This window comes from Rhea americana, unplaced genomic scaffold (genome assembly GCF_003343005.1).
Source record: "Rhea americana isolate MKP2758 unplaced genomic scaffold, rheAme1 scaffold_17, whole genome shotgun sequence".
In the NCBI taxonomy this organism is placed as follows: Eukaryota; Metazoa; Chordata; class Aves; order Rheiformes; family Rheidae; genus Rhea; species Rhea americana.
The window spans coordinates 8323830-8350120 of record NW_028185816.1 but is presented as its reverse complement, the minus strand read 5'-3'; the positions used below and the strand labels follow the sequence as shown (position 1 = coordinate 8350120).

The 26291-nt window shown below is 39.4% G+C and overlaps 2 protein-coding genes and 1 long non-coding RNA gene across 5 annotated transcripts in view; 2 read left to right on the top strand and 1 right to left on the bottom strand.

Annotated features, from left to right (window-relative positions):
• Positions 1-1093: 1093 nt before the first annotated feature.
• LOC146598169 (uncharacterized) lies at positions 1094-5556 on the bottom strand. The gene is made up of 3 exons (XR_014895332.1): positions 5094-5556; positions 3686-3880; positions 1094-2198 (listed from the first exon to the last, which is right to left on the bottom strand). It is a non-coding gene; the product is annotated as an uncharacterized LOC146598169 (long non-coding RNA).
• On the top strand, positions 4081-15962 carry LMO2 (LIM domain only 2). Of its 3 annotated transcripts, none has more exons than XM_085300944.1 (5): positions 4081-4395; positions 4519-4696; positions 8463-8678; positions 11111-11279; positions 15849-15962. In XM_085300944.1, the coding sequence occupies exons 1-5, from the start codon at positions 4338-4340 to the stop codon at positions 15945-15947; spliced, it is 720 nt and encodes a 239-aa protein (XP_085157070.1). In that variant the 5' UTR covers positions 4081-4337; the 3' UTR covers positions 15948-15962. The 3 variants fall into 3 exon arrangements, with proteins under 3 accessions (XP_085157070.1, XP_085157073.1, XP_085157072.1); XM_085300947.1 differs by lacking the exon at positions 15849-15962 and adding an exon at positions 11727-12110 and having other exon boundaries at positions 4097-4395; XM_085300946.1 differs by lacking the exon at positions 15849-15962 and having other exon boundaries at positions 4118-4395; positions 11111-12110.
• A 7265-nt stretch (positions 15963-23227) lies between these two features.
• The window catches only part of FBXO3 (F-box protein 3), a 20461-nt gene continuing 17397 nt past the window's right edge, over positions 23228-26291 (top strand). The window contains exons 1-2 of the mRNA XM_085300993.1: positions 23228-23274; positions 25098-25202. Coding sequence (XP_085157119.1) covers positions 23228-23274; positions 25098-25202 — 152 coding nt within the window. The remainder of the gene's footprint in view (positions 23275-25097; positions 25203-26291) is intronic.

Below are 26291 nucleotides of genomic sequence, written 5' to 3'. Positions count from 1 at the left end.
AAAGGGGTAGAAAGCTTCCATTTTACAAATAGCTAAATTGAGGAATCAAATGGAGCAGGGAATTTTTGAACACCATATAGTAGATCAGTGGCAGAATATAGCCAACATTACTGAAGTCCTTATTTCTCTCTCTTCCCCACCTTTCATATTAATCATTAGACTTCAGCCATGGTCTTGACTTTTCTATCCCATAGTAAGTACTAACAGAAAATCTATGCCACAGTCATTGAGATTTAATTTTTGTATTTGCGCAGAGACTTAAATCTTCATCAACCGCATTTTAGGCAACAAACATTACTGACTATTAAGGGCAGCAAAGTTAGTCTTACTATTTTTAGACTTCTCTAAATGAGAGTGACCTGAAATAGTTCAATATAATCCATCAGCTACAGAAGAAAAAAAGCTAGGACACACTAAAGATGGAATAAAGGTAGGAATGACCTAAGACTGACATATGATAGCGCAAAAGAGAATCCTGGGACCTCAAATGAGCAGAGTTCCAAAGCAAAGGTGAAAATATCCACCAAGTTCAAGAGAGGATGTTTCTTTGGAAACAGGCATGTTTAGCTATTTGTTTCAATGACATCACTCCTAGAAACAATGCAGTTTTACATAAAATAGTCTTATTGAGAAATACACAGAAAAGTCTGGCCAATTTATTTATGGCATTTTATTCCAAGCACTGAACGCTAAATGCAAACAATAATACTGGATTTTACCTTAGTAATGCTCCAAGAATTTGTCTATAGTATGATCTGTATTAATGAAAGTTAATTGAAATCAACACTCATCCCTCAATCTGTCATTGAATATAAAAAGCTGTGCTAAATAGCTCTGGAAAACATAGCCTCACAGAGAAAGGGACAATGGAAAGAAAATCCCTCACTAAAAATAGTACTAGTCTTTTTGTCTCTATGCAGGAAATGTAGGCACTACGAATACTAGCACTGAATAACATTTTGTCTTTATGAGCCTTATTCAGCAGGAGGCAAAAGTAAATCAATCACAGATTCTGTTGAGGGAAGTAAACATTTACAGATGGGAAAATCGAGGCACAGAGGTATTAAGGGACATGCTCAAGCTGGAAAAAAAAAAAGAAAAAAAAGATGAAGCCACACTTGTTTGCTGGTGGGTGCTGCTGTTCTGGTGGGACCCAAGACTCCTCAGGTGGAGATGACAAGTTTCACTGGCCAGAGCAAGAGTCTATTATATGTAAAGCTAATAAAAGAAAATTCGAATTGTCAGAGGAAACTGTACATTTTTCTTCCCCAAAAGATGTGAGAAAAAATAGTTTCTGGGTTACAATATGGAGAATCTTATTGGTGGGTTTTCTGCTGTTAATGCAATTACAACTACCACTAAATACCTCCACAGAAAGTTTGAAGAAAAGATGCTTACAGAAATTCCATTCAGGCAAAAAACCAACAACAGTTCAGTACATATCTGTCAGTATAGGACACTGCTTCCTGGCAATTTCTGTTTATGTTCTGCCACACCGATGCTTGCAAAGCAAGCTTTTGGTTTATTTTGAATTCCCACCTGACGCAGGAAGCCAAGTGTTACCTTGTGTCTTTGCTGTGCAGTTTGTTCAAGGTACCATGACAACTTTAATCCTCATGCAGTATTTCCCAATTATCATTTGCTTAAGCAGATTGAGTTCAAGCACTCTTCGACTAAGCACAGTGGAGCACCACATTTATTATGTTATGTAGCAGCWAACTGGCTGCTTTTTCACTTTTCCTAGTTCTGCTCACATTATTTTGCCTAGCATCTCTCCTTTATAGGAAAGAAAGAAAACAACAAATAATCTTGTGGTCATCACTACACATCTTTTTAGACCAGCAGAAAGGTGGTATCTATTGGAATCATGCAGAGATATCAGCGCTATCACAAGTAGTATCCGCTTAAGGAACTGATTCTTCTTAGGCAGTTTGTTCTGGATCTGAAAGCCTCAGTCAAGCTCTGCACCTGACTGAAAGAGTGACAATAAAACATGTACAATCGTCCTTCTCAGCTTCTTTACTAACACAATATTCCATTGTTTTAGGTAGAAAAGCTTCCTGCAGTTGAGACATGGATCTTGCAAGGTAGAAAGCATTCTTAAGCTGTCCAGCAAAGCATTTAAACAGGTACTCAACTCTGAGTATATGAAGTATCTCGTTAGCTTCAGTGAAGTTATCTGTGAGATCTGAGTTAGCCTGAGCAAATGGAGGAATATAGGCGTTGCAAAGCTAAAAAAAATACATTTTCCAATAATCACTGGCCACTTTATATTTGAAATGCTTGGTTTTATAGTATTTTTCTAAGGAAGTAAGTAATTCCCTATAYGTCAATGTCTACGTGTCTATCCCTTACCAAAACTTCTGAATTAGTTGGTCTCTTTTAGACAGAGTGACAGAAGCCTTAAAGATATTAATTTCCTGCAAATTTGGGGAAAATAAGTAGAAGGGAGAGATTGCAATTAGCCTGCCAGTGTGGCTGTAGTGTGTGCACTACATGTTATTTGAAAACAGATAGTTTACCCGGTATTACAAATGCACCATTAGGAACCATACCCCAACTGTCAGAAAAATTTTGACTCAGAGTTTATACCTTCTTAGACCTYAAGACACAGAGCCAGGAGACAGCAATCTCACAGAACTTTCTTTTTTTTAAGTGTCTGAAGTCCTTATACGTGTTTTTGACTCCCCACTAAATTCAATTTCTGATCTTTTAAACCTTCTTAATAAAGTTCCCTGTAGTTACGTTTTTCTGTCCTATAATAGTTTAATTATTCTTTCTGCCTGAAAGGTTTGCTTTTTACTTTTCTGATCCCAATGTAAATATATATGAAATGAAATATTCATCTTATAATTCAATCCTATGAAACCTATCAAAGAAGCTTTTTCCTTTAACAAAAACATTTGGTGATAAGAGTGACTGTCATACTGTAATAGCAAAAAATACAGTGGGGATAACTTTTTTAAAGCATAAGAATCTCCTTTACTTATGTTTTTATATACATTTTTATATTACCTTTTTATTTTTTTAATAATTCTTTTTTTAAAGAATATAAATTCTTTTTTAAAGAATAAGAAATAAGTGTTCTAATGATCAATGATGGCTCCAAAAGTATTGTGAGAGCTTGGTTCAAATCCCCTTGAAATAAGTCCTTCTGCTGACATTACTAATCTTTGAATCAGGCTTATTAATGTATTTCAGATATTATATCCCTAGCTGCCAAAAAAAAGCTGAAAATGAGACTCTAGTAATAAAAATAGACATCAAATATATTTCTGATCTGGGAATTAATATAGAAGTTAAGGATTTCCACTACTATTCTCTAGTGCTTTATTACAGATCTTTCTTACTGTATCTAAAAGAATTAACAGGGCAGGCAGTTCATCTCATCAAGTATTCTGCCTCCAGCTATGACCAGTATCTAGTGCCACGGAGAACGGGAAAATGCTGTAATTGCTGTAATAGTTTTCACTCTGGCACAGTAAATCAGTCCTTTCCGGGATGTACTGTGCCGATGGAGAGGAGGGGGGAGAAAGGATAGGAGGGGAAATAGAGATGTTCAAGCAAGACTTTCCCATCTTCGGCTTCTCTGTGATTAATTACAGATCAATACTTTGTACTCTGGAGCTTTTACAGCTCATTACCATCCAACAGCATCAAGATACAAATTTGTTATATGACTTACCAAGAACTAGGTGGGGACACCTAGGAGTAGACACCCATAAATGTTCTCTATAGAATAGGAAATGAGACAAGTAAGGTTTAGATGGCCAATCTGAATCCTAGGTAGAAAGTAATACTTAGTTCCTTGCCTAGTGTCTGTATGCGTAGATCTCAAAGTACCGTACAAAAGCGTGCGTGCGTGTGGGCATGTGCGTATCTAAGAGGAGAGGAAGAGAGGAGAGACCGTGACTCCCGTGCCTCGGTAATGTGTGGAGCTAAGAAGCCAATAAAGATGGAACCAGGCGCTCAGATTTCTAAGCCCCTCGGATTATTTTCAGGCTGCACGACTGCGTGGGCACCCCGCTCACCGAGAGCGCGTTCCTACAGCGCGCCGCGGCGTGAAGCCGCGGAGCGGGCCCCCCGCCTAGCTCGGGGGAGACGGGCTCTGCCGCTTTAAGGGAGCGAGGGAGTCGCGCCGCCGCTGCTGGTGCTGCTGACCCCCAGGAGCCCGGTTAAGAAGCGGGCAGCTGTCTCTTTAAGTGCGATTTCCTTCCATTGTATTTGAATCGTGATCAGGAAAAAGGAAATGAAACCAGCGGCGCGGGGCTGAGCTGGAGAGCGATCCCCGGGATGCTGCTCTCCGCATTCGCCGCCTCGGCGCCGCTCGCCCGAGCATGTTCGGAGCCGCGCCGGCGGCGAGCCTGAGCGGAGCGCCGCGGGCGGAGCCGCGGGGTAGGCAGCGGCGGGGCCGGCCGCGGCGGCGCGCCGCGCGCGGGAGCTCAGCGCCCGCGGCTCGCCGAGCGGGGCGGCGGCGGCCGCCCCTGCCCATGTTTCTTTCTCTCTTTGGTGTTGCAGGAGGAAATCCTGTGAATGTCATTGGGGGGCGGAGGGGGAGCTCAGCTGGCGAAAAGGCTTCGAGAGCAGACAGCCTCTGCGGGGGCAGCGGGGGCAGATCCCACCACAGGCACACTACAAAGGAGCCATCCCTGCCAATGTCATCGGCCATCGAGAGGAAAAGCCTCGATCCTTCCGAGTAAGTGCCCTCTTCTCTTTCAGCCTCCCACCCCTTGCCGTGCCGTTGGATGGCTACCGATCCTCCCCGGCGCCGAGGCGCGCTCGGCGGGGACTTCGCGGGCGCCCTCACGACCGTCATTGTGCGAGGCACCGGGCGGCGGCGGGAGGCGGCTCGGAAGCCCAGCAGCCCGCCGCCCCTTCCCTCGCCTTGCGAGCGCCCGGCGGGGAAAGCCGCGCCGCGCCGCGCTCCCCGCCGCCCCGGCCCGCTCCCGGCTCCGGGCGGCGGCGCCGGGCGACAGCCCCAGCCCGGCCCGGGCTGCCCGAGCCGCCGGCGCCGCTGCGAGCGGCCGCCCCGGCCCCACGTCGAGCTGACGCCGGTCTCAGGCTGATGGGAGCTCCCAAGTTCGGGGAAATACCTGCTGCGAGCAACCCCCGGGCGCAAGCCCGCAAGGGCCAGGCATTTTCCGCCCGGTCTTGGGGTCCAGGGGAGAGGGAAGTGGTTCGGGGAGATGGAGGGCACAATGCTTTCCAAAGCTTGACTTGTTTTCATTTCGAGACTCTCTCTCTGCCCCGTGTCTGCTCTGCCCAACGCGCTGTATCTGATTACAGCGAAAGGTCAGAGCTGTTATCTGACGGGTGCCCAACTTCCACATTTTCATGATGCAAGGCGCTTTCAACTTTCAAGAGCTTGTATGAACTGCTTTGGTGGGGGCAGGGTGTTCTGTGGAGGCACTGGCCATGTAGAAAAGCCTTGACTGATGAGAAAGATGCAGGAGATGAGAATTTTCCTCCCTATTTTTCATATTCATGGAAGGGATGGACTCTCACATTATGACTCTGTTTTTCAGTCCGTGTTCAGCAGCCACCCCATCCCTTCTGAATCCAAGCAYGTGCAGTCACCATACTTGCAAGAGGCATGCTAACTCAGAGTAACACYACTGCGTCCCTTTAGTGCTGTGCATTTGAGTAACTGCAGCTATACTTGTCTGGCATCATGATAAGAGAGAAAAAAAATTGTAAAATCCTTATTTTCAGATAAGGCTTAAAACATTGCTCTTAGTAAACTTTAGTCATTTGTGGTATGTTTCATTTGGGGCCTTCTCTTGAAGCCCCAAGTGAACACATGAACACATGTGGATTAAATCAATTCATGCCATTTTGCATTTGATGTTTTGTATTTGTTACATTCTCTCTTCTCATATTTTTTTTTAAGAAATTATCATCTAACTTCCTAGGTATATGGCATCCAAGCTTGAAGTACAAAGTTTTAGCAGTATGTATTTATTTATCTACTTTATGTTTTAGTGACTAAGTGCTGGCTTAGAAATCTATGAATATCAAAAAGCTAATGCTTAGAACAGAAATTCTGTTCTGCATAAACATCCGTCAGCCTGTTCTGGACTTTATGGCATTCAGAGAACTGGCTTGCGATTCCTGAACCATCTATAAGATGAAGTATTTTGGGGTATATCTGAAGCTTCAGATAAAGGATAATAATGTCTGTCCTTTACAGTTGCATGTTCTAGTGGAAGGCTCTCAGAGCTTGCCTGAGTGGAGCCCACGCATTAGGAGAGGAAGCATGTGGCACAAAAGAATAAACTTTGAAAAAGCAGAGCGTGATCAGATACAGAGTTCCCCACGATTTTAATGGGAATGCACAGTACAGAGAGCTAGCAGAAGTGGAGTGTTGTAACAAAATTTTTAGGGCATAGCAGCTTAAACCTTGGAGAGTGAAAACCAGAATAGGATATAATCAGATAATATCTTAGGGCTCAGCTTGTCTAAATAGAACTTATTTCTCAGCATGGAGGTTTTCAACCACTGGTCATTTCTGCATGCTGAAGAAAGTAATTTTTGCCTAGAAAACTGCTGACTCAGTAAATAAGCATTGAGAACACTCTACATAAAACTACCTGAAGCAGCAGTAAAATAATTTTTCCAATGGCCTGCTAGAAACTCCATGTAGCCTGATTCTTTCCTATTGATGTAGTTCCACTCCGCCCCCATCAGCCTGGGGGACAGCAGAACAGCAACAGAAATAAAGCGTTAACAAACAGGGCGCAAAAGTGAGGACTGAATAATGTACTAAACATTTTGGGGCTATATCTGCCAGTCATTGAGCTGCTTGGTCAAGATCCAGCAAAGCAGATAAGCGTAAATGTTAAAACAAATGACTTCCTTGTCACTAGCCACAGGTTTAAAATTAAGCAAGTGCTTAAAGAATTGATCCGATAGCCTTTTTATTAACTTCCCTGAGGTTTGGAAGAGGCCCTCAGTGGCAGTGCCAGGTCATTGCAAACCTTGCAGAACTGAGCTCACATGCCTTTCTTTTATTTTTTGCTGATCCTTTTTTGGCACAGGTTGTAAAATTACACAAGAGGTAAGGAAGAGAACTCCTTAAGAAAGTAGATTTGAAGAAAGTTAATGCTTTATCCCTTGGTATTATCAGAACCATACTAGATTTCAGAGCTTTTTAAAAATGGAAAAAATACCATGCATAAAGATTTGTGCCTCTTTTCACGCAGAGATGTGTAAATCCCAATTAATTGTTCGATATCACTAGAGTTTTGTTGCCATAGGACTAGGATGAGACCCATCTCATGGGATTCATGTCCTTAGCTGCATTCAGCAGAAGGATGTGAAGAAGTCCTGCAGTAAGAAAACAACAAAATTTAAATCAGCTGATGGTAACAGTCTCATCTGTTGTATTTATTCATTGAATACTGTTCAGAGAGATGCCATCTTCAGACTTAGTCTATAAATTTGTTTCCCAAAAGAAAGTTGATTCCATGTAAAAACCCTAGAGGACATTTTCAGGTATCCTTTTGAGCCCTTTAGCCCTCAGAGAGACAGAATTCCCTTTGATTTTAGCAGCACTATAGTCAAAAGATTGTAGGAGCAGGTTTACAAGATAGGCTCATACATTTTTGGCTTTATGCACAGATGCTTTATGTTAATGCTGGGATTTTTTAGTAATTTAGAGGTAAATCCAGAGGTTATATGGATTGATCAGGTTACCTACAGTTGTTTATTGTTAAGTCTTAAAAATCTGGTTGGAAAAAAGTTATTCTCTTCATGGAAAAGAAAGATGGCTACCTGCCGTGGACAACACAGAATTACTTGAAAATGCAGGGGAGTTGGACTAGATGATCTCCAGAGGTCCCTTCTGACCTCAACCATTCAGTGATTCTGTGACAAGAATATTATAATAGGTCCTAGGACTTTGTAGTTGCTGGTATCCATCAGTATACACAGAACACAATCACCATTTCTAAGGAATGGTGATTCCAGGCACCTTTTTCAAAAAGTGTAGTCCTCAGTCATGTAAGAATCATGTTATGGGAGAATTATTTCTTCCATAGAGTTGCATGGATTCAGACTCATGTCTGAGCAATTCACATTCTGTCCAGCAGAAGAAAAATGATGCACTACACAGATACTAATATGCTAATAACATACGAAATGTCTTTACAGCAATGACTGAACATGGGTAATGCAGAGATTGTCATGATTATGCATTACTCTTTACAGAAAAATTAAAAAAAAATAGCAAATTCTGATGCTTTAAATCCTTAAATTTTAAGCTTTTCTTTTAAAGCAAAAGAAGTTCTGTTCCCTCTCATGTCAGAAGAGGACAAATCCTTCATTTTGTTGAGAGAAAAAATGAGGACATAATACATGTTCTAACTTGGCCAACCTTTTGTTTTGTTTTTCCTTCTCCTCTTTCTCAATTTCATGGTTTCAAAGTACATTTGCTTTCTCCAATGATTCTTTCATTCTCTCAGGGAGCCAGTGGATGAAGTGCTCCAAATTCCCCCTTCACTGCTGACATGTGGTGGCTGCCAGCAGAACATCGGGGACCGGTATTTCCTGAAAGCCATCGATCAGTACTGGCACGAGGACTGCCTCAGCTGCGACCTATGCGGGTGCAGGCTTGGAGAAGTGGGGAGACGGTTGTATTATAAACTGGGCAGGAAGCTCTGCAGAAGGGACTATCTCAGGTATACAGCTTCCCCAAACCACTTATCCTACCCTAGCTCCCCTTCTTTCTGTCATTTCATGTTTGCTCATTAACGTAATGAGCAGGTACTGAATGAAGTAGTGAATAAAAATCCATAAAGGATTCACTTGGATTACCTGTTAAGCATAACAGCTGACAGCAGTCACAGTTGTAACATAACATCATTTGTTAAGCAATGCTGCCCCATCTGATAGCTCCAAGCTAACTGTGCTGTATCAGCACTTGCATAGCATTCTCTTAGGAGGTAATTGGGAAACGGTGATGAATTTCAGAGAGAACAACTCTTCCCTCCAAGTTGACAGAAAGCCAGTTCCCTGACATGGTTTTGAGTAGTTCTGTGCTTCTGCAAGTACTGCCTTTGACTTGAAATGTATATAAAAACAAGTGCCAAGATCAGCTACTGATGAAAGATCATTTAGTTCTCTCATTTAAAAATACGGTATTTAAGGTCATTTTGCCAATGCAGTAATATCACCTAAATAAGAGATGCTTGATTCCACTTATCAGCAGACTGCTGCACTTGCACGGTTTCTGAAGTAACTGTCTTTCAGACATGGTCTGATCTCTGTCTCTTTTGGCATCACTGATAAAGTTCTCTAGAACATTTCAAGCAGAAAGACACTCTGTGGTGTATGTTTATTATAAAGCTACAGCTCAGAACAGGAAAGTTTGATCCTGTTAAGCTGGACCCAGTAGATTTTTATCATTCTTAAGCCTGGACCTGAATAGACATGAATTTAGACATTTTGCTGAATCAGATCCTACAGATCCACTTATTACAAATATTTTCATTAATATCTCTCTGCCTGTTTTGTTAAAATTTTTAAGTAGAAAAATTACATTAAGATTTATATATTTCCCTTAAAAATTGATAATATAGGATCTCTGTATTCCTGATTACAATTACATATATTGATCTTTGCTCTGCTGGCTGTATACCATTTGTTATAATGGATCCCTAATGTTACAGGAAGTTCATGGAACAGAATAACTTGGTATTTTATATTTTTTTTCAGCTACTGATGTCTACTTTATCTGCCAGTAAAAACTAAAATAAAAATTCAGTGGAGTTCCTAATTACTGTATCCTAGAGCTTTTCCAATGGGAATTTTGCCAAGCAGAAATTGAAAAATTGAGTTCTGATTACGAGACAAATAAATACTCTGTATACACAACATTCTGCCAATGAACTTTCCAGATTCTTTTCATCTTAAAATGGAAGCAATAAACCATATGGGAATACAATTAATATATTTTCCTGCTGTGAAACTGAATTTTATTATTTACTGAATAATGCAACATGTACTGTCTTCTGTTACTAAGAAAAATTTCCAGCTTTGTGTAACCTTTTATTACTTCCTTTGTGCAGAAGTGAGCACTGCCATCTCCTGGTAGACAAAAGAAATTATGTATTTTCCCCTTAAATATCTCACTTAATTTAGTGGGTATTCTTTTTTTCAGTTCAAAAGGTTATATGAACTAAATTCAGTATATGTATGAAAACTACAGGAGTGGACAAACTATATCCAGAATTATTATGGAAACTTAGAAGTCAAACTTAATAAGTGTATACTTTGTATAGGTAATATATTGCATTTCACACCTTTTTTTCCCCTTCTTTTATAAGAAGAGAATAATATATTCATGCTTATTTATTAATGATTGGACTTATAAACTCTGTAATCAGCAGACTGCATGGAAGACCGGTGTTCATGCTGTCATCGCATGTAGCTAAGCATGTCAGACTGTTCCAGTTGAGTGTGATAGTGCAGGCTCTGAGAGGGCTATGCAGTGCATTCATTAGAGGCTTCTTTTAATAGACAACACAATAATAATGATCTCAACAGGGTTTCTTTATGTGCATGAAAGAGCAAACCAGATCATAAAATTATTTGGGCTAACATAGTTGTCTAGAGGGTCTTAGTATGTATCCTTCTGAAACTGAGCAGGAGGAATTTCATGTGTATAAAAATGTTTGAATTTGAAAGAATTTCAAATGCAAAGGCAACAAAAATGTGGTGGAATATTAAATCACAGCATTTGGCAACTTTCTGTAAACTATATAATAGCAACAGCTGAAGACAGACAAAATTTATCAACTGAAAGTTGATAAACTTTCAACTTTCAACTTTCAACTTTCAACTCAATATCAACTGAAGATGCTCAACAATTTCAGGATAAGGTTGTCGATCACAAAAATTAATTATATTGAAAACAGGTGAGGACTTGGAACTTGCTACTTCAAATTTTGGTATCACAAAGTTCAGCAGCTTTCCATGTGACCTCTACGTATCTTGTCAATATGATGACTAATGGAACAAGGCACTGATGTTGTGTCCTTTTTTTATTTTTCCCTCTCTCTCCTGCAATAGAAATCTTCTTATTTCTTTGTTGTTGTTGTTGTTGTTTTAGGCTCTTTGGCCAAGATGGCCTCTGTGCCTCCTGTGACAAGCGAATCCGGGCTTATGAGATGACCATGCGGGTGAAGGACAAAGTGTATCACCTTGAATGCTTCAAATGTGCTGCCTGCCAGAAGCATTTCTGTGTTGGAGACAGATACCTCCTCATCAACTCAGACATAGTATGTGAACAAGACATCTATGAGTGGACTAAGATAAATGGGATGATATAGCAAAGACATGCCTCATAGTCTACAAAAGATATCTCACAGGTGACACAGATGCATAGCTGCAGTGAAGAGATGATCACTTGAGCTATGTGCTTTGTCTAAAGTGGGGGGAAATACCACAGAGTAGGCCCTTTTCAGGCAGCACTACGTAGAATCTAAACTACATATAAGTGAAGAAGGGAGACTGAAGCAATAGTAGATAGACTGACTTCTGTTAAAAAAGGCGTATTGACAATAACTGACATCAGCCATGTAGACAAGAGTTGAGGAACAAACACAATGTGATAATGAATTCTCGTAACTGGAAATACAGTAGTGACTGATGTAAAGAGATATTAATGACTTTGTCACCTGCAGACTAGGATTGTGCAATTGATTTTTCTTTTCATCTTTTTTTAGTTACTCAGTTTAGACAACAGCTCCTAATGTAAGCAAAGAAGGATACTGGAAAAATAGGCCAGTCATTTATGTGGTCGTTCTACAAGGCCTTACACTTTGGATAGGAGAAAGCAGGAAGAGGGTAAGGGTTATTTTTGCATGGATTTTTTTTTCCTGTGAGAATGAACAGTGCATCCTCAAGTCTCAAACTGTTCTTTAAAAATATCCTGCTGAATAGTTGTTTTCAGGCAATGCTGTTTCAAGATGAGATGTTCCACAGATCATTTCTATACAAATATAAATCTAAAGAGTTGTGCAACTATTTTATTAACTTAGATTATATCAATAAAATATTTGTTGTGTGTAGTAAGACTCTGCAGCTTTAATAAAAGTAACAGAAGATTTGAGTGTTGTTATTTCCTTTTTTTGGAGTTAGACTGCATTTTTTTTGTAGCAGGGTTTTTACATTTGGACTACAGTGGACACATTTGATTTGCTTCAGGACGTGTTTCAAATTAGTAATATGAGAACACTGACTGGTCTGAATAAACTTTGTAGAGTTCTTCATGACAAGGAGAAATCAGATAGTATTGTGTGACACTGAGGCTCTTTGGTGTTTATGAGAGTGTTTTGTGGCTGGCTGCCACATACAAAAAAAAAAAAAAAACACTTGGGGGTTCCTTTACAACAAAAAGATGAAGGCCATCTGATCTCACAAGAGGCCATGTTAGGATTAGGGTCTTCAAGAAAGGTAGCTTGTCATGATTTAGCTCTGGATTATTGAATCCAGTATAATAAAACTACAGTCAATCAATACAGGCTAGTGTTAGAAAAAGTAAAGTTCAGAGCCCTTCTTGCGAAGACTGCTGTCCCCTACTTTTTAAGCTCAAAGGACATTTCTTACCTGAATAGAGATAGTAAGAATATGAGACACATGCTTGGTCTGGACTAATGTGGACATTAGTATCTTACACCCAACAGGGAAAAGCAGTGGCTGCTGAGGGAAGCATAGAGTAAGGCAAGCATGGAATGAAGTGTTCTTCATGAAGCCCTTCCAGCTTGCAGGAACTTCCTCTGTTTGCGCTTGCTTTCAGATCCCTCTGCTTAACAGCGACTCACTTTCCATGAGTCTGCCAAGTCCTCTTTTTTTTTTTTTTTTTTGACTCTTCTACACTTCCAGCCTCCATAATGTCCTAAAGTAATAATTTTCACATTTTAATTCCATGATGTGTTTATTTTAAAATTTGCTGCCTGATAACTTCACTAGATGCCCATTGTATTGTGGGAGATAATGAACAGTCATTTTCTATAGACTTTCTTTGTACTATACCTGACTTTAAAGAACTATATTGTATCCCCTCCAACTTTTTTCTTTCTGAGATAGTCTAAATTTCATGTTGTGTGAAAACTGTTTCACACCTCCAATAACCTCTATTCCTCATCTTGGTATGTTTTCTAATTCTACTTTATCTTTTCTGAGAGTGTCACTAGAATTGTATGTAGTGTTCAAGTGTATATTCAAAAATTAAGCTTCTAGCAAAAAATTGAGCAAGTCTGATAGCCCCCTCATAAGATGGTTAGTATGTCCATTCACTCCATCAATACTAAAGTACAAGCAGTAGCATTGAAACACATGGATATCTATTTGTCAGATTCTTTTCAGTAAATTTGTCACTTAAAGGATCTCTCATCCAAGTGGTAGTACTAATCAGCGTCAACATTTTGACTTTTAAAATGGCTTTCCTGAGAGCTCTTTTTTTCTTTGTTGTCACAACTAGTGTTGGAGGCAAAAAGCTTCAAATCCTTTTACTGCTGATGAAGTTGAAAACTATACAGGGGACAAAATGGGATCGTGTTTGAAGGGAAAAAAGGTAGCCTCAGTGCTCTGTGATTCAGCTCTTCTCAAGTGATACGCTGACCTCTGGAGGCTATAGGCAGCTGGTATAACTCAGCTTAAAATATATCCAGGCCTGCACAGGCCAGAACAAGGAAAATACAGCTATCATCTCCCCTCATCATCAGTAGCTCTTTACAAACATTCTGTCCAGCTAGAAACTGAGTCTCAATAACTCTGTTCCTTAGTTTACACAGGTTGCTGAAAACGCAGGGCCAGATGTAACCATAATGTTAATAGAGGGTGCAGGTGCACAATCATTCTTCAGTTCTGCGTATGGGAGTGTATAGATGTAGTGGGCTCCACATCACCAGACATAGGAATAACAACACTTAGTGGCAGATGCCTTTAAAGCTTTCCAGGTCATCACACCCTGTCACGCTGTTGCTATGTCTCCCACACAGCCCCTCTCCTTTCATACTTCTCCTTTCCCTAGGTAATTGCACTACTGTATAAGCAGGGGAGAGGAGCGCTTATAACTTCATGAACATCTGCGAGTTCATGGCAAGATATAATTTTAAGGAAGACAGCAATCAGCTATAAACCCGATCTCTCTGTAGTCACATATCAATGGCATATTGAGACAAACCGGTATCAAAGAGAATGTCATGCACTGAGGAGTCTGGAAGTCTAACATAATATGTGGACCTGCCAACTGAAGAATCTCTGAATGAAAGCCATGTATTTTAAATAGCAGGTAGTGTTCTGCTGACATTTGTGACTAAGCTAGGGGAAATGGGAGATAAAATGAGATTCACTTTGACAAAGTAAGCAGTGATTTTGGCTTTTCAGAATTGTTATTAAAAAGGTTTTCAGCCACATTCTGATCTCATAGACTATGACAGTAAAACAGAAATCACAGAATTATACCAGTATGAAGATAGCATTTGAGATCATCACAGATAAGCGTTTTGACACTTATTCCCTAATCCCCTTATGGTGCATTTTTTAACCTGACTCAGGCATACTGCAGGGTTATTTCTGTGATCCCACCTCATATCTGACTGATATTTTCAGATCTGACTAAAAATTGAGTGTAAGTGGCCTCATTAACATCGATGTTGAGATTAGGTAGCAGTGTTAATAGTTCAGAGAGGCTTTGGGGTTTTGTACTAATGAGAGTAAGATCTACGTTTTGTTCCCACATCAGAAAGTATCTTCTGTGTGACTTATGAAATCTGGTTAAAAATTCTACTCCTCAGTTGCCCAGCTGTAAAATGGGGTACTATTACTTACCTTGTAAAATCCTTCAAAAACTTCTAATAGAAGTATCATCTACTCAGTATCATCTACACAGGAAAATATTTTTAAAAATCTAAATAAAAATATTTTTAATGGAAAGATGCTGCAGTGTCCAAGGTGGGTATTCTTATTTTCTTGTAAGATTATCATTTTGATCTGATCTTTGTAACTTCAGAAAGGCCTTAAGCTAACGTGGAAAATGACACTGGATTTGGAGAAACAACCTGCGCTTGAGCAATACTATTACTCCGCCTGTATAATTATAGCAGTCTGTTGATGCAGTTTTCTCAACCAGACAAACCTTTAAACATCACAGAACATAGAGTATGTGTTTCAGCAAAGAGGAAAATGTTAAAAAAACATAAACAACTATTAAGTATAAAAGTGTAAAGAAAACATTATAGCCATTCCTAGCATTTCTTCTGCCATTAGATTTGTTTACCAAACTATTGTGGCTTACCACTTTTTAAAGTCAGTTTCATAACTCATACTACTCACAGGTTATTGACAACTCTTCTTCCTTGGATCCAGGAGGAGAGAGAATAGATTTCTCCTGGAATTAGTATAACGCTTCACTTCACCTTCATCTTCCTCTCAAGTATATTTCTTACAGTATGGACTGTCTCCTGAAATTACAAGAAAAAAAAATGTTTCACAAACAATGACAAAAATAAAAGCAAAATTATGCAATAGGAAAAAGAGCATAATAATCTGAATATGCCTTTATCAGCTCATATTGAAATGCATTGTCCTTTAGATGTTTTCAATATCAGCAGTATTTTAAAAGGCATACCATCATTCAGGATTTCCCTTCTTTGTCCCCATTATTCAATGTCATGGTAGGAAGATGAGAGCATTACCATCAATATCACTTTTTAATTCCATGCCCTTGAATAAGGGCAATAAGAACCCTGCATAATAGAGTTTTCAGTGGAGAGAGTAAATGGGAATCGGTTGTTAATTCAATACAGGATACAGCAGCTGTCTCTCCCATGTCTTTTCTCAAGGTAATACTGTGCCTCCAACTGTCATTATATCCAAGAATCGAATTATTTGAATTCTGGACACATCAGCACAAAACTGAAGACTCCCTGCCAATTTCGTAGCCTGCTTCGAAAAGAACATCACAGAGCATCACTCATTTATACGACTGCCAGTCTGAGACTGTAAATTCAGAAAACAAGAAGGCCTCAGGTGCTGCACTTTAACATGTCTTTCTGCTCCTGAATCACACCCTTTACTACCCCCATCATATACAAGGTACCATTTCATCTCTGAAAGACAAAACTTTCAAGCATCTGCCAGGATGAACATAGACCCTGTATAGCCTGTCTGTGAATTGAAAATGAGATTATTAAGTATATTAATTGTTAACAGTGACTTGTGACTTTGAAGGAGATTCACAACACTTAGAAAAATAATCTATAAAGATTTTTGTTGCTCTAAAAAACAGTGCAGCATCAGCTTATTTCACTTGCAGCAGGTTCATTTCTTTTATAAAGCATACTGCACTGCAGGAAATGGAAATTTTAATGGACACTGGAACAAATCGTCTATCCCTCTGTCCTATGACAAAAAAGAAACCACAAAAAGATACCGAACAGAGAGATTAAGATATGATATCAGAAAACATTTAAGGAACTGTAATTAAATTAAGATTCAGAAGTCTATCTATGAGATGAAGGCTAAACTGAAAGAAAGTTGAACCTTGTCTGAAGCAGCCTATTGCCTCCTGCTGTGGGTTGTTTTGTACTAGTCTAATTAGAGGGCTTATCTCTGAAAGGTTCCTAATGAACCAGCAGATCTCTGACAGTTAATTAATAAACATATTTTGCAGAAGTATACCATGTTCCATTCAACACTCTCCAAGTACATTGCAAGCATTAATGGCCTTAGTCCATCACTCTTTCCCTTTTTAAACTACAAATTCCATTCCACAGGTGGGGAAACGGAGGCACAAGATTAATATAACTTGCCTAAAAATTATACAGTAACTCAGTCAAACTTGTACAACAATGAAACTCAGGTATCTTGACTTGTGTGTAGCCATTCAGCCATGGACTGTTTTGCATCTGCTGGTGAAAGAGATATCAGTATCGCATGTCCTCACTTACCCAGCAGTGTAGATATAAACCTTCTACTTTCTCAAATACAGTTTGAACATTCAAATAATATTTTAAATGGTGACTTTCTTTGAATTATATATGAAAGTAAGTGATTTATACACTGATGAAGTACTCTTCTACCTGTATGAGAGACAAGCTGGTATATAAAGTTCAGCCATGTTTGCAGAATCAGGAGTTAACAGTCTGTAAAGACATTTGGGCATCGGGTTATAAAAATAAGTGAGGAACTACAAGATGAATTTCTGTTAAAATAAATGCATCTAATGACAATCATGGTTTATTTTTCAAATGTATACAGATTCACCATTTCACCATTTGTGGCAATACTCAAGCAACACTGAAGCACCCTTAAGCCCCCTTATATATGTTTTTTGCCAACAGCTTTGAACGGCAGAAGGAAGGATCATTATTGAAGGATAATCAAAGACTTTACTCAGTAATAGGGACGATCAAAAAGCTCCCATTACATTGTCTCTCTGCTGAAAACTTGTTTTTCAAATATATAAAATTTTTGGTAGGAAACACATCCATTTAAGATTTTCAGGAAAAAAGATTTTTCCTTTTTAGTGGAAATGCTGAAAATGCTTTTTTGCTAGATACTTCCTGATCACCTCTACTCTTTCTCTGACATATTCTGATTACACTTGTACACTGGTGTAAATCAGCAAAAGCCTGTAACCAGGGGTGAAAAAAATGCAAAAAGTTGTATTTCTGTGAAGGTGCTGGAACAGGTCGGGGAAAGAAGATGCTCTAACACTGGTAACTAGAGTCAGTGAAAAGTAGCTGTTGCTCTACAATGTTGATAGAAGAACAACCTTTTCAACACATAACCCAAATTAATTTGGATTTTGTAGTTCAGCAGCCCTGTGCTAGCTATCCTTTACATGACTGCTGGGATGTTTTCTCTCCAGGGCTGTATCTTCTTGGTTTGTTTGGTAAGAGCTTGTGAGTAAGAAGGCTATGAAAGAAGTCTGAAAATCAAGATAGGCTTTTGTTTTCTTGTTTGGTTAATTATTGCAGCCCTCCATCTAAAGGACGAAAATGTAAAAGCACATCTCTTATGTGAAAGCTACCACAAATGGGTGTCAGGCTACTAATGGTGAAAAGGCCTGGATTAGCCAAATGACATTGGAGCACAAGTGTAACATGTCAGCAAATAAGTATCTGAGATATAGGAGACAAGGCAAAAGCACCTAAACATAAGACATGAGAGTTTAGATGAGCTTATTCATAACTGATGGATGATACTCATAGTAGTGAAATACAGTATGATGATTCCTGCTGTCTATATAGCTTCAACGACACATGGCATCAGTAACAAGATTTTCTCATTACATGGTAGTAGGTTTGGATTCTTCTTAGTATAAGGAGTAGATTCTCAACCATGTTGGCTGACTCCTAACAACTGGTCTGAGCAGAAATCTCCTGGGCAATGGTCAGCTGAGTCCTAAACTTTAGTATCCAGCCTTCTGACTTTTCCAGGCCTCTGATTCTGGGCTGAGACTACAGTTTTGGCTTTCTTTTCTCTCAAATATGTGTCTTTCATCTCATATCAGGTAACTTTACTAACGTATTTTACACTACCTGCTAACTGGTTTTGAGATACAGACTATTTACCTATTTATATTTATGTTAAAGAGATGATTGCATTAAAACTGAAGTTCTACAATAAGAAATGTAGCCTTTAGACTCTCAATATCTTGCAATGTCTTGACAGCTACGTAAAATAGTGTTACATATCCTGTTGATAGCTTATTAAAATGTGTAAGATAAGGAATCATCAATCTAAGGACGCTTTGCAACACTGGAAAATTCTAGGTCCCACTTGTAAAACAATGATTTGTCATAGGTTATGCCTTTTTCATACTCAGGAGGTGTGAGTGCTGAGAGAGCTGTGGCACAGCTCCCCTGGAATTCTTGGAGCTGGACCAGGAGTGAATTTGCCCCAACATGCGTGAGAAGCATGTTGTTCAGCTGATAAGGAAACTGAGAACGTGCATCAGCAAACACAGTTTGTTTACCCTGTAATAACTGTTTTTGAGTAGAACAGCAAAAAAAGAGACTGGGACTGCACTAGACAGATAAGAGTTAGTACCAAAAAGGACAACCAAAGGTCATATGAGGCCTCCTAGAAACTTCAAAAGAGAAGCTTTCAGTGGGAATGGATGACTAAGGGAATTGCAAAGGGTCTCTGGAGTCTTTTATCTTTGTGCTAGCTCTTCAAACCTAGCTCAACACCTCAATAATTTATTGCTGTCATCATCTAATGAATGTTCTCTGGGCTCAACCTTCTTCCTACTGCACAGATGTTTAGGTGTTTATGGCACAAAAATCCCCCCCMCCACCACAACCAGGGATAACTGGCTGCCTTGTTAACAATCTTGGCTAATAATCTAAAGAAAGAACATGTGGAACTGAAAAGTGAGCTGTTATCTGGTTCATACAGCTGGTTTCTTTAGGTCAGGAAAGAATAACACSACAAGTTTCCCTACGGTGCCTTACTACCCTCCATGGTTTTTGGGTAAAGAAAGACCTCTAGGTCTTTCCCTAGAACTTTTAGGCAAATTTAACTTTCTTTAGAACTTTTAGGCAAATGCAACATTCAGCCTAAACAACCAGGGTCCTAAMGCTTTCTACAAGATCATGAAACAACATTCCTCCAATCCTTACTTTCAATAGTCTTTCACATATCCCTTAAACTGTGTCATCTTGCATCATGAATCACATACAGTGAAAAGGTATAAGCATAATGAAATTATAAATATTCCTGAGGCTTTCATACTGTCTTTTTGACCCAGTTAAGTTTGATCAGTTAATCAAATTAAGTTGGATTATGTTAACATGGAATCTTTCATCTGAAGAAAAATGCCCAGTCTATTAAAATTATTCTCTAAGTGGTATTCATAGCTTTGCAAATATACATAAATATTTTAGACCATTTCAGAGTTAAGAATCTGAGAGACAGAGATTTGCTAGTAAAACAAGACAAACCTGATGTCACAGAGCACCTTGACTCAGAGCTCTGCAGCACAAGATAGGAACGTAACAGAGGTGACCTTCTGACAGTCTTAGGCCATCAATGCCTACGTAGAGCAGCTCTACAGGGTCCTCTGGCAATTCAAGATAGACAGAACACAGTTTTATTAGCACAGTGATCCTTCTCTAGCTCATCTCTGTGTCAGGACCTGCAGGGTTCAGAGGCATAAGGATATGACACTGTAAATCAGCTTGCAATCTTCTGTACTAAGGAATCCACTGTACTTTTTCTACCTTGTACAGTTCAGAAGCACAGAAAAAGCTGAGAGTAGACTCCAGCTACAACTGCTTCTAGTGTTTCTCTCTAATCACTGAATAAAATTAATTGATTAAATTCTTGGTGATACTAATGTTGTTCTGTAGACCATCTTTGACTTTACTTGACCTCAGAGCTGTCAAGGGCTAACTTGCCATAGTGTGAGAGAGATTCAAGAAGGGTGTCATTGCTGTTTCTGTCTACATAGCAGTAGTAGGAAGGGAAATTTCTTTTTAAACAGCTATTGCATTCTATCAGAGGGAAGCCTGAAGGAGTTTTCTGACAGATACTCCATTTGTTACTCCATTGTCTGACATATTTAATATTTAGTTTATTCAGGTACACATTTCACTGAAGTTCTGGCTTTGATGCCTTTAGTTAACATCCTATCTTCTTTCAGATCTCATCTGAGATTCACTTCTGTGAAGCCTGAAAAAGTGATTTAGTTATCAGTTCATACATAAATCCTCTACCTTTCAAAGGATTACTGAACATCTTTATGTTCATGTGACTCACTGGAGTCACTGCAGGATCATACAGCTGCCAGTTTGATTTTTCCTTACCTCATTCTCTCCATGCTRTTTGTTAAACTCATAGTGTCATGGCTAATTTTAGATTATCATCTTTCCAAGYAAAGGCCATTGTTTAGTCGTTCCTGCAAAGCCTTGACCTGATTGCATGTTTGCGTTRTGAAGAATAAAACCAATATATATAWAAATAGATGATGATGATGATAAAAATTTCTCCTAAGTAACAAGTGGTAAGAGGCAGTAAAGTAAATAAGTGTAACTTCAGTATCCCAACTGCATAGTATGTCCTCAGTGTAAGCTTTGTAAAACCCCTTGTTTTGGCATATCCAGTGCTCTGTCAWGTCATAAGCATTACAGAGGCTGGTAAATGTGTTAATGACATTATACCCACCTACATCCTGTGTTTTCTTATTATCTTCTGACATTTCTGTCAGAATACAGAGATAAGGAGCAAAGCTTATCAAATTCAGCCAAATGTATATAGGTTAAGATCAAATTCCTGTAAACATTAAATAATGATTTATAGTTACAAAGATTAAAGGGAATTTTGTGTTGCAGTGCACAAAAAAGATTTCAGTCAAGAATCAGGTTTCTGATTATTCATATAATAGATATGATGGAGCATGAAACTCCTCTATTACAATTCATTGCTCCCTCCCTTAAGCCTATTCAAGRCTGTTTGGGGTGTACTCTAAACTGGATGATTGAAATGACCCTCCCCAACTCACTTTCACCATGGACCACATTAATAATCCAATTTACAGCAAGGCCCTACAAACAGGTATGCCAGAAGAAACAGGACAGTGATAGACTGTGGCTCAGATTAGCAACAAGTTAAGAGTTCTTCAGCCAGCTTACTCCCAGGAAAAAAGAGTAAAAAAATCTCATAAAATCACATCCACAACTCTATCATGAAATACAACAAAAGCCATGATACAAGAAAACAAAGTGCTCTGTATTCACACCAGCAATCCTGCATCAGCAAATCCCAGAAGCTTTCTTACTACCAGTTCCCTGAGTTGTCGACTTCCCTCAAAGTACCAGTTCTGTCTGCTTATTATTCTCCATTTASAGCATTAAGAAACCAATCCTGTGAAATGTTGGCTATTCCCTGATAAAAATCTTAGCACACTAGGTATATTTCAAGAGACACTCAGTACCTTGTGGTAAAGATCCCTAGCACATCATTTCATTAGATTTGCAGTAAGTAAAAATAAATGAAATATGGTAGAATCCTCATCATCCCAACAAAAAGGTTCTTCATTTCAATAATGTATCATAGTTTTTCTCCCATTATCACCAATCATAGAGACTAAATGGCTAAAAACATCAGAGGTATTCCTCAGGCTGAAAATTTCTCAGATTACTTCAGGTATCTCATATTTAATCTTTGAGAAACCTTTTTGTCTAGACTGAGCTGGAAAAATGCCATAACTTACTCATTTCCACAGTTTGTGCAGCTGTTAGTTATTTGATGGAGAATGCAAAGCTTCTTCTGGGCAAAATATTTAAATGCTAAAAATGTGAGTGTTATTTTTTTTTTCTACATTCAGCTTCAGGAATAGACACTTCTCTTTTACTATGTCTTCTTTGCAATTGTTAGGATATGCAATAGGAAAGTAAAATGGTAGCTTACTGATGCACCCTTGAGCTGCCCACAGTCTAACCAGTGTGGATAATCAGTGTGACTAACTCCTACAGAACTGTAGGCTACTCCATTTAYATCTTTACTGTTAGCKGAGCCACAAAGTAAAACTGGCTTAGATACATTTTACTGTTAGCTGAGCCACAAAGTAAAACTAGCTTAGATACATTTACCCATACTGTAATGACACCTCTGACTGCTAGAAGACTGTCCATTAACTGTCAGTCCATCTCAGAAAAGAGATAAGAGATCTAGAAACTTTCAGAGTTGTCTGTGCGGAGCTATCTTTGTCTGTTTATTTTGGTGTTAGCAATGGTGGAAATTTAAATGTGAACCTGCTTTCAAGACAGTTAAGCTAATATACTTATTCTGGAACATCATTAGATAAGAACAAGTATGTAATTACCACAGTTCACATGGCCAGTAGTTAACTTACAAAACTGTAGTAACTTCTTCCCTTGCAAACACGTGTCAAGCTCAAATGTATGCACACACCAGTTACTGTCACCAATATTATCTGCCAAATCAGCAGTTTCCTGACTTTTTCCTACTTTCTCGTCTTTCTATGTACTGCTGCACATCTTAAGAAATCATTCAGATATTTTTCTGACCTTATTTCATAGCTTGGCCCACGCTTTGCCTGCATCTGCTGATTCTCCATTCTTTAATCCCCTAATTGCCTTACTAAGCATTATTCTTCCACTGTGAATGATTCTGTAGCACTGTTAAGATTGGAGGCTTTTATGCTCATAGGCCATTTTATGTAGGTGCAATCCAAAATTTAAGAGCAACTATGAATTTTCAGAAAGATGATGTTAGAAAATCCACCTTTTCTGAATGGTAAGGTGGTCACTGCAATATGTGATTATCAAATTTGATAACTTGGTAAATCGTTACGCATTTTCAGCTTCCTTAGCTAAATCATTAAGATACCTTTCTAATTTTCTGTATTTGCTTCTCTTGCAGCTGCTACTTAGTTAGCAACTCTTGATTATTTAGCTTCTTTTTTACTTACAAAATTGTTTTAATTTTTGTTTTGAAAATTGCAGAAGTGTTTTAATTGTTCAAGATGATAYATGCTTTCTGAATATGCATAAAGGACGTATGAATGCTTTCTAGTCTGTCTCCCCCTCCTCCCTCCTCTCRGTTTTCTAATTTTCCAACCTGTATGATGTTTTATACTGGTCTGACAAGCAAAAGATATGCTGTGAGTTGTCATTCAGAATGTGAAGGAAAATGACATTATATTAATAAGAGAGGTTTTAAACACTAAAATGGAAGCAAACAGTGAAAGAGAAAAAAAAAAGCAAAGAAGGAATTTGAGAAAGAAAGAAGAAACAGAGAGTACTTTGTCCAGTTTTATGAAATATCTAACTTGGTTGTTAGAGGGACTAAATTCTGCCCTAAATATACATGAATTACATGGAAGTCAACTACACGGAACTACAGCAAATTAAATGGAGTGCAATGAGAGTACAGTATAACAGATTCAGCCCKTCAAAAATATAACAGAGTTCAGGTAGGTTTTTTAAATGAAATTAGACAGAGTTGCAGAGGAGAAGAGGTCTTTCCTCTCAAGACAATATTAGAAAATTAAATCAAAGATTGTAATTATTTGCAAAAAAAATGCAACAATTGACTACAGTGCAAGCCTTAGAACTACGCAAGTCTTGGAGTATCAGAAACAATACTCAATAGGCTTTGGATCTATCTTTTGGCAAAATCTGACTAAAATGAAGCATGATGTGTCTTCTCTCATGCTCTCTCTTCTCTCTGCAYTGTTAAGACTTTATACTGGACCACAAAATGAGAAAGAATAAAGACAAATGCACCTAATAATGTTTTAGTAACATTTAAAATGTAATAACATTTTAGTAACATTTAAAATATACTTCCAGTCTTCTATTTTATTCTCTATAAGGAAATTTGTAATTATACAAATTATAAAGGAGAAAACCCTTCCAAATGGCTACCAAAAATGCAGCCAWACAACCACTAGCTTGTACCTTTTTAGTTCTTACTTGAGTGATGTTGCAGGGATAGTCCACACTGTTTCAATAACATCCTACAGGCATCTGAAAAAGAGGAGAAAAAAAGGATTATTAGCATAAAGTCACTCAGCAGAAACAGCTCCTTCTTTCWTTTTTCAAATAAGCAAATTTATCTTTTAACATCTAACACATTTAAATATGTCCAACACTGTGAGAGGGACATAAACCAGGAAGTTTCTAGTTTTTCTGTAGTTGTCACATATTGTCTTAATTTTTCCATATAAATTATCATGTATTTATGTACTTCGTAGAGTGCCTGWGAAGCTTAATTCACCATTCGTGAAATGCTTTGGGAATCCTAGTTTTASAGGATTAGAGCATTATAAATTTATTATTTTTGTGACTATATTTTCTAAYAGTTACATTTAGGACCAACTGGAAACATACTTTGCTAAGCAGACTTTGCTTGCTGAGCTTGAAATGTTTCATCTGAAACCTCTTGGGTTTGACAGGCCTTTTCACTCAATTTAAGGTGTTTCAGGAGCAGCCACAGCCAGGAACTGGTGGTTCTGTGATCTGTGGCTCAGGGGGCAGAGATGCAGAGGACACAGCTGAGGGCCTGGGTTCCCGGACTGACAGTACTCGGTGATGTAGCCGTGCCTGAGACACCAGGCTTCCACACGTGGACCCGGCAGGCTGGAAGCATGACACCTCAGGCTTGCAAAAGCGTCTAGGCGCCTATCAAAAAGCCAGAAGTAAGAATCCAGAAGCCTCGTGGTAAGCTTGGAGGGAAGTAACCGTGATTCAGGGGAAATTGGGATCGTGGGGCTTCTCTTGTGTTACTTTTTGTTCAGCTCTAGGCACAGTATTCTTGAAAAGATGTTTTCGGAAATGAATGAAAACATACATTCTCTGAAAAYATGTTTCTTTTCAATGTGGAAGAGACTTCTAAAAATTCTGCTGTTTGTCTTTAAGATACATTTTAATGTTTTAATTGTATGTATCTCAGTAAGTTCATTTTCCCACTTACGTATGTTATTGCCCTTCTAATTTCAGTCCCAGTGGATTCTAATCATCCATTACAACCAGCCTGTAAAGACAGGCTGAAATAGAAGAATGTTCGTATTTGTCTTTTCAGTGCTATTCTAACATTAATTATTCCGRCTTTGCTAAACAGAAGAAAAATACTACAAAGCAACTGCAAGCACTCTGATGCTCGAAGCAGTCAGTACCCTCACCTCCCGTGGATGTATGTCTGTGGCTGTATGTCCAGCCAGCGTGCACCCATGTTAAGATTCAGTGGTCCAAGCAGTCCAGCTGAAAATAAACGATTTTTTTTTTGGAAAAAATAAACTAAGAGGCTAGATCTCCCAATGTCTTTTCTAAAGCGAAACATAACTTTGCACGCACGTGCACACCTCAGGCTGCCGGTGACTTCCGTTCACGCGCAACCCTGGCGCCACGGGCTCGGTCCAGCTGCCCAAGCACACGCGCGAGGCGCCAGCGGGATGCGCKGGCGGACGAGGGACACCCGCGGGGCCGGCTGGAGCGGCGGCCCGCGGCAGACAGCACCGAGCTCCTGCGGCCAGGCACGAAATACCGCCCGGCCCGCCCTCGGGCACAAGTGGCTCAACGCTCCCCTTCTCCGCCTCACCAGGCATCACTGAAGCACAYGAGGTTGCTCTGGCAAAGCACAAACACCGAGCCAAAGCGGTTTGCGCTGTGCCTGCTCTGATGTGCTGCCTGGCTCCCGCTCCCCAAGGCCGCCGCGCTGTGACCCCGCTCCCGTCGGGGCCTCGAGCCCTGCGCACCTGCGAGCGCTGCTGCGGCCGAGGGCGCGAGCGCGGCGCCGGCGGCCAGGCCGCG

Excerpts from the sequence above, each read along its gene's own strand:
- LMO2 (XM_085300944.1), top strand. The coding sequence starts at position 4,338 with ATGTTCGGAGCCGCGCCGGCGGCGAGCCTGAGCGGAGCGCCGCGGGCG. Across the intron at positions 4,396-4,518 it reads GCCGCGGGCGGAGCCGCGGG|GAGGAAATCCTGTGAATGTC; the intron begins GTAGGCAGCGGC and ends TTGGTGTTGCAG. Across the intron at positions 8,679-11,110 it reads TGCAGAAGGGACTATCTCAG|GCTCTTTGGCCAAGATGGCC; the intron begins GTATACAGCTTC and ends TTGTTGTTTTAG.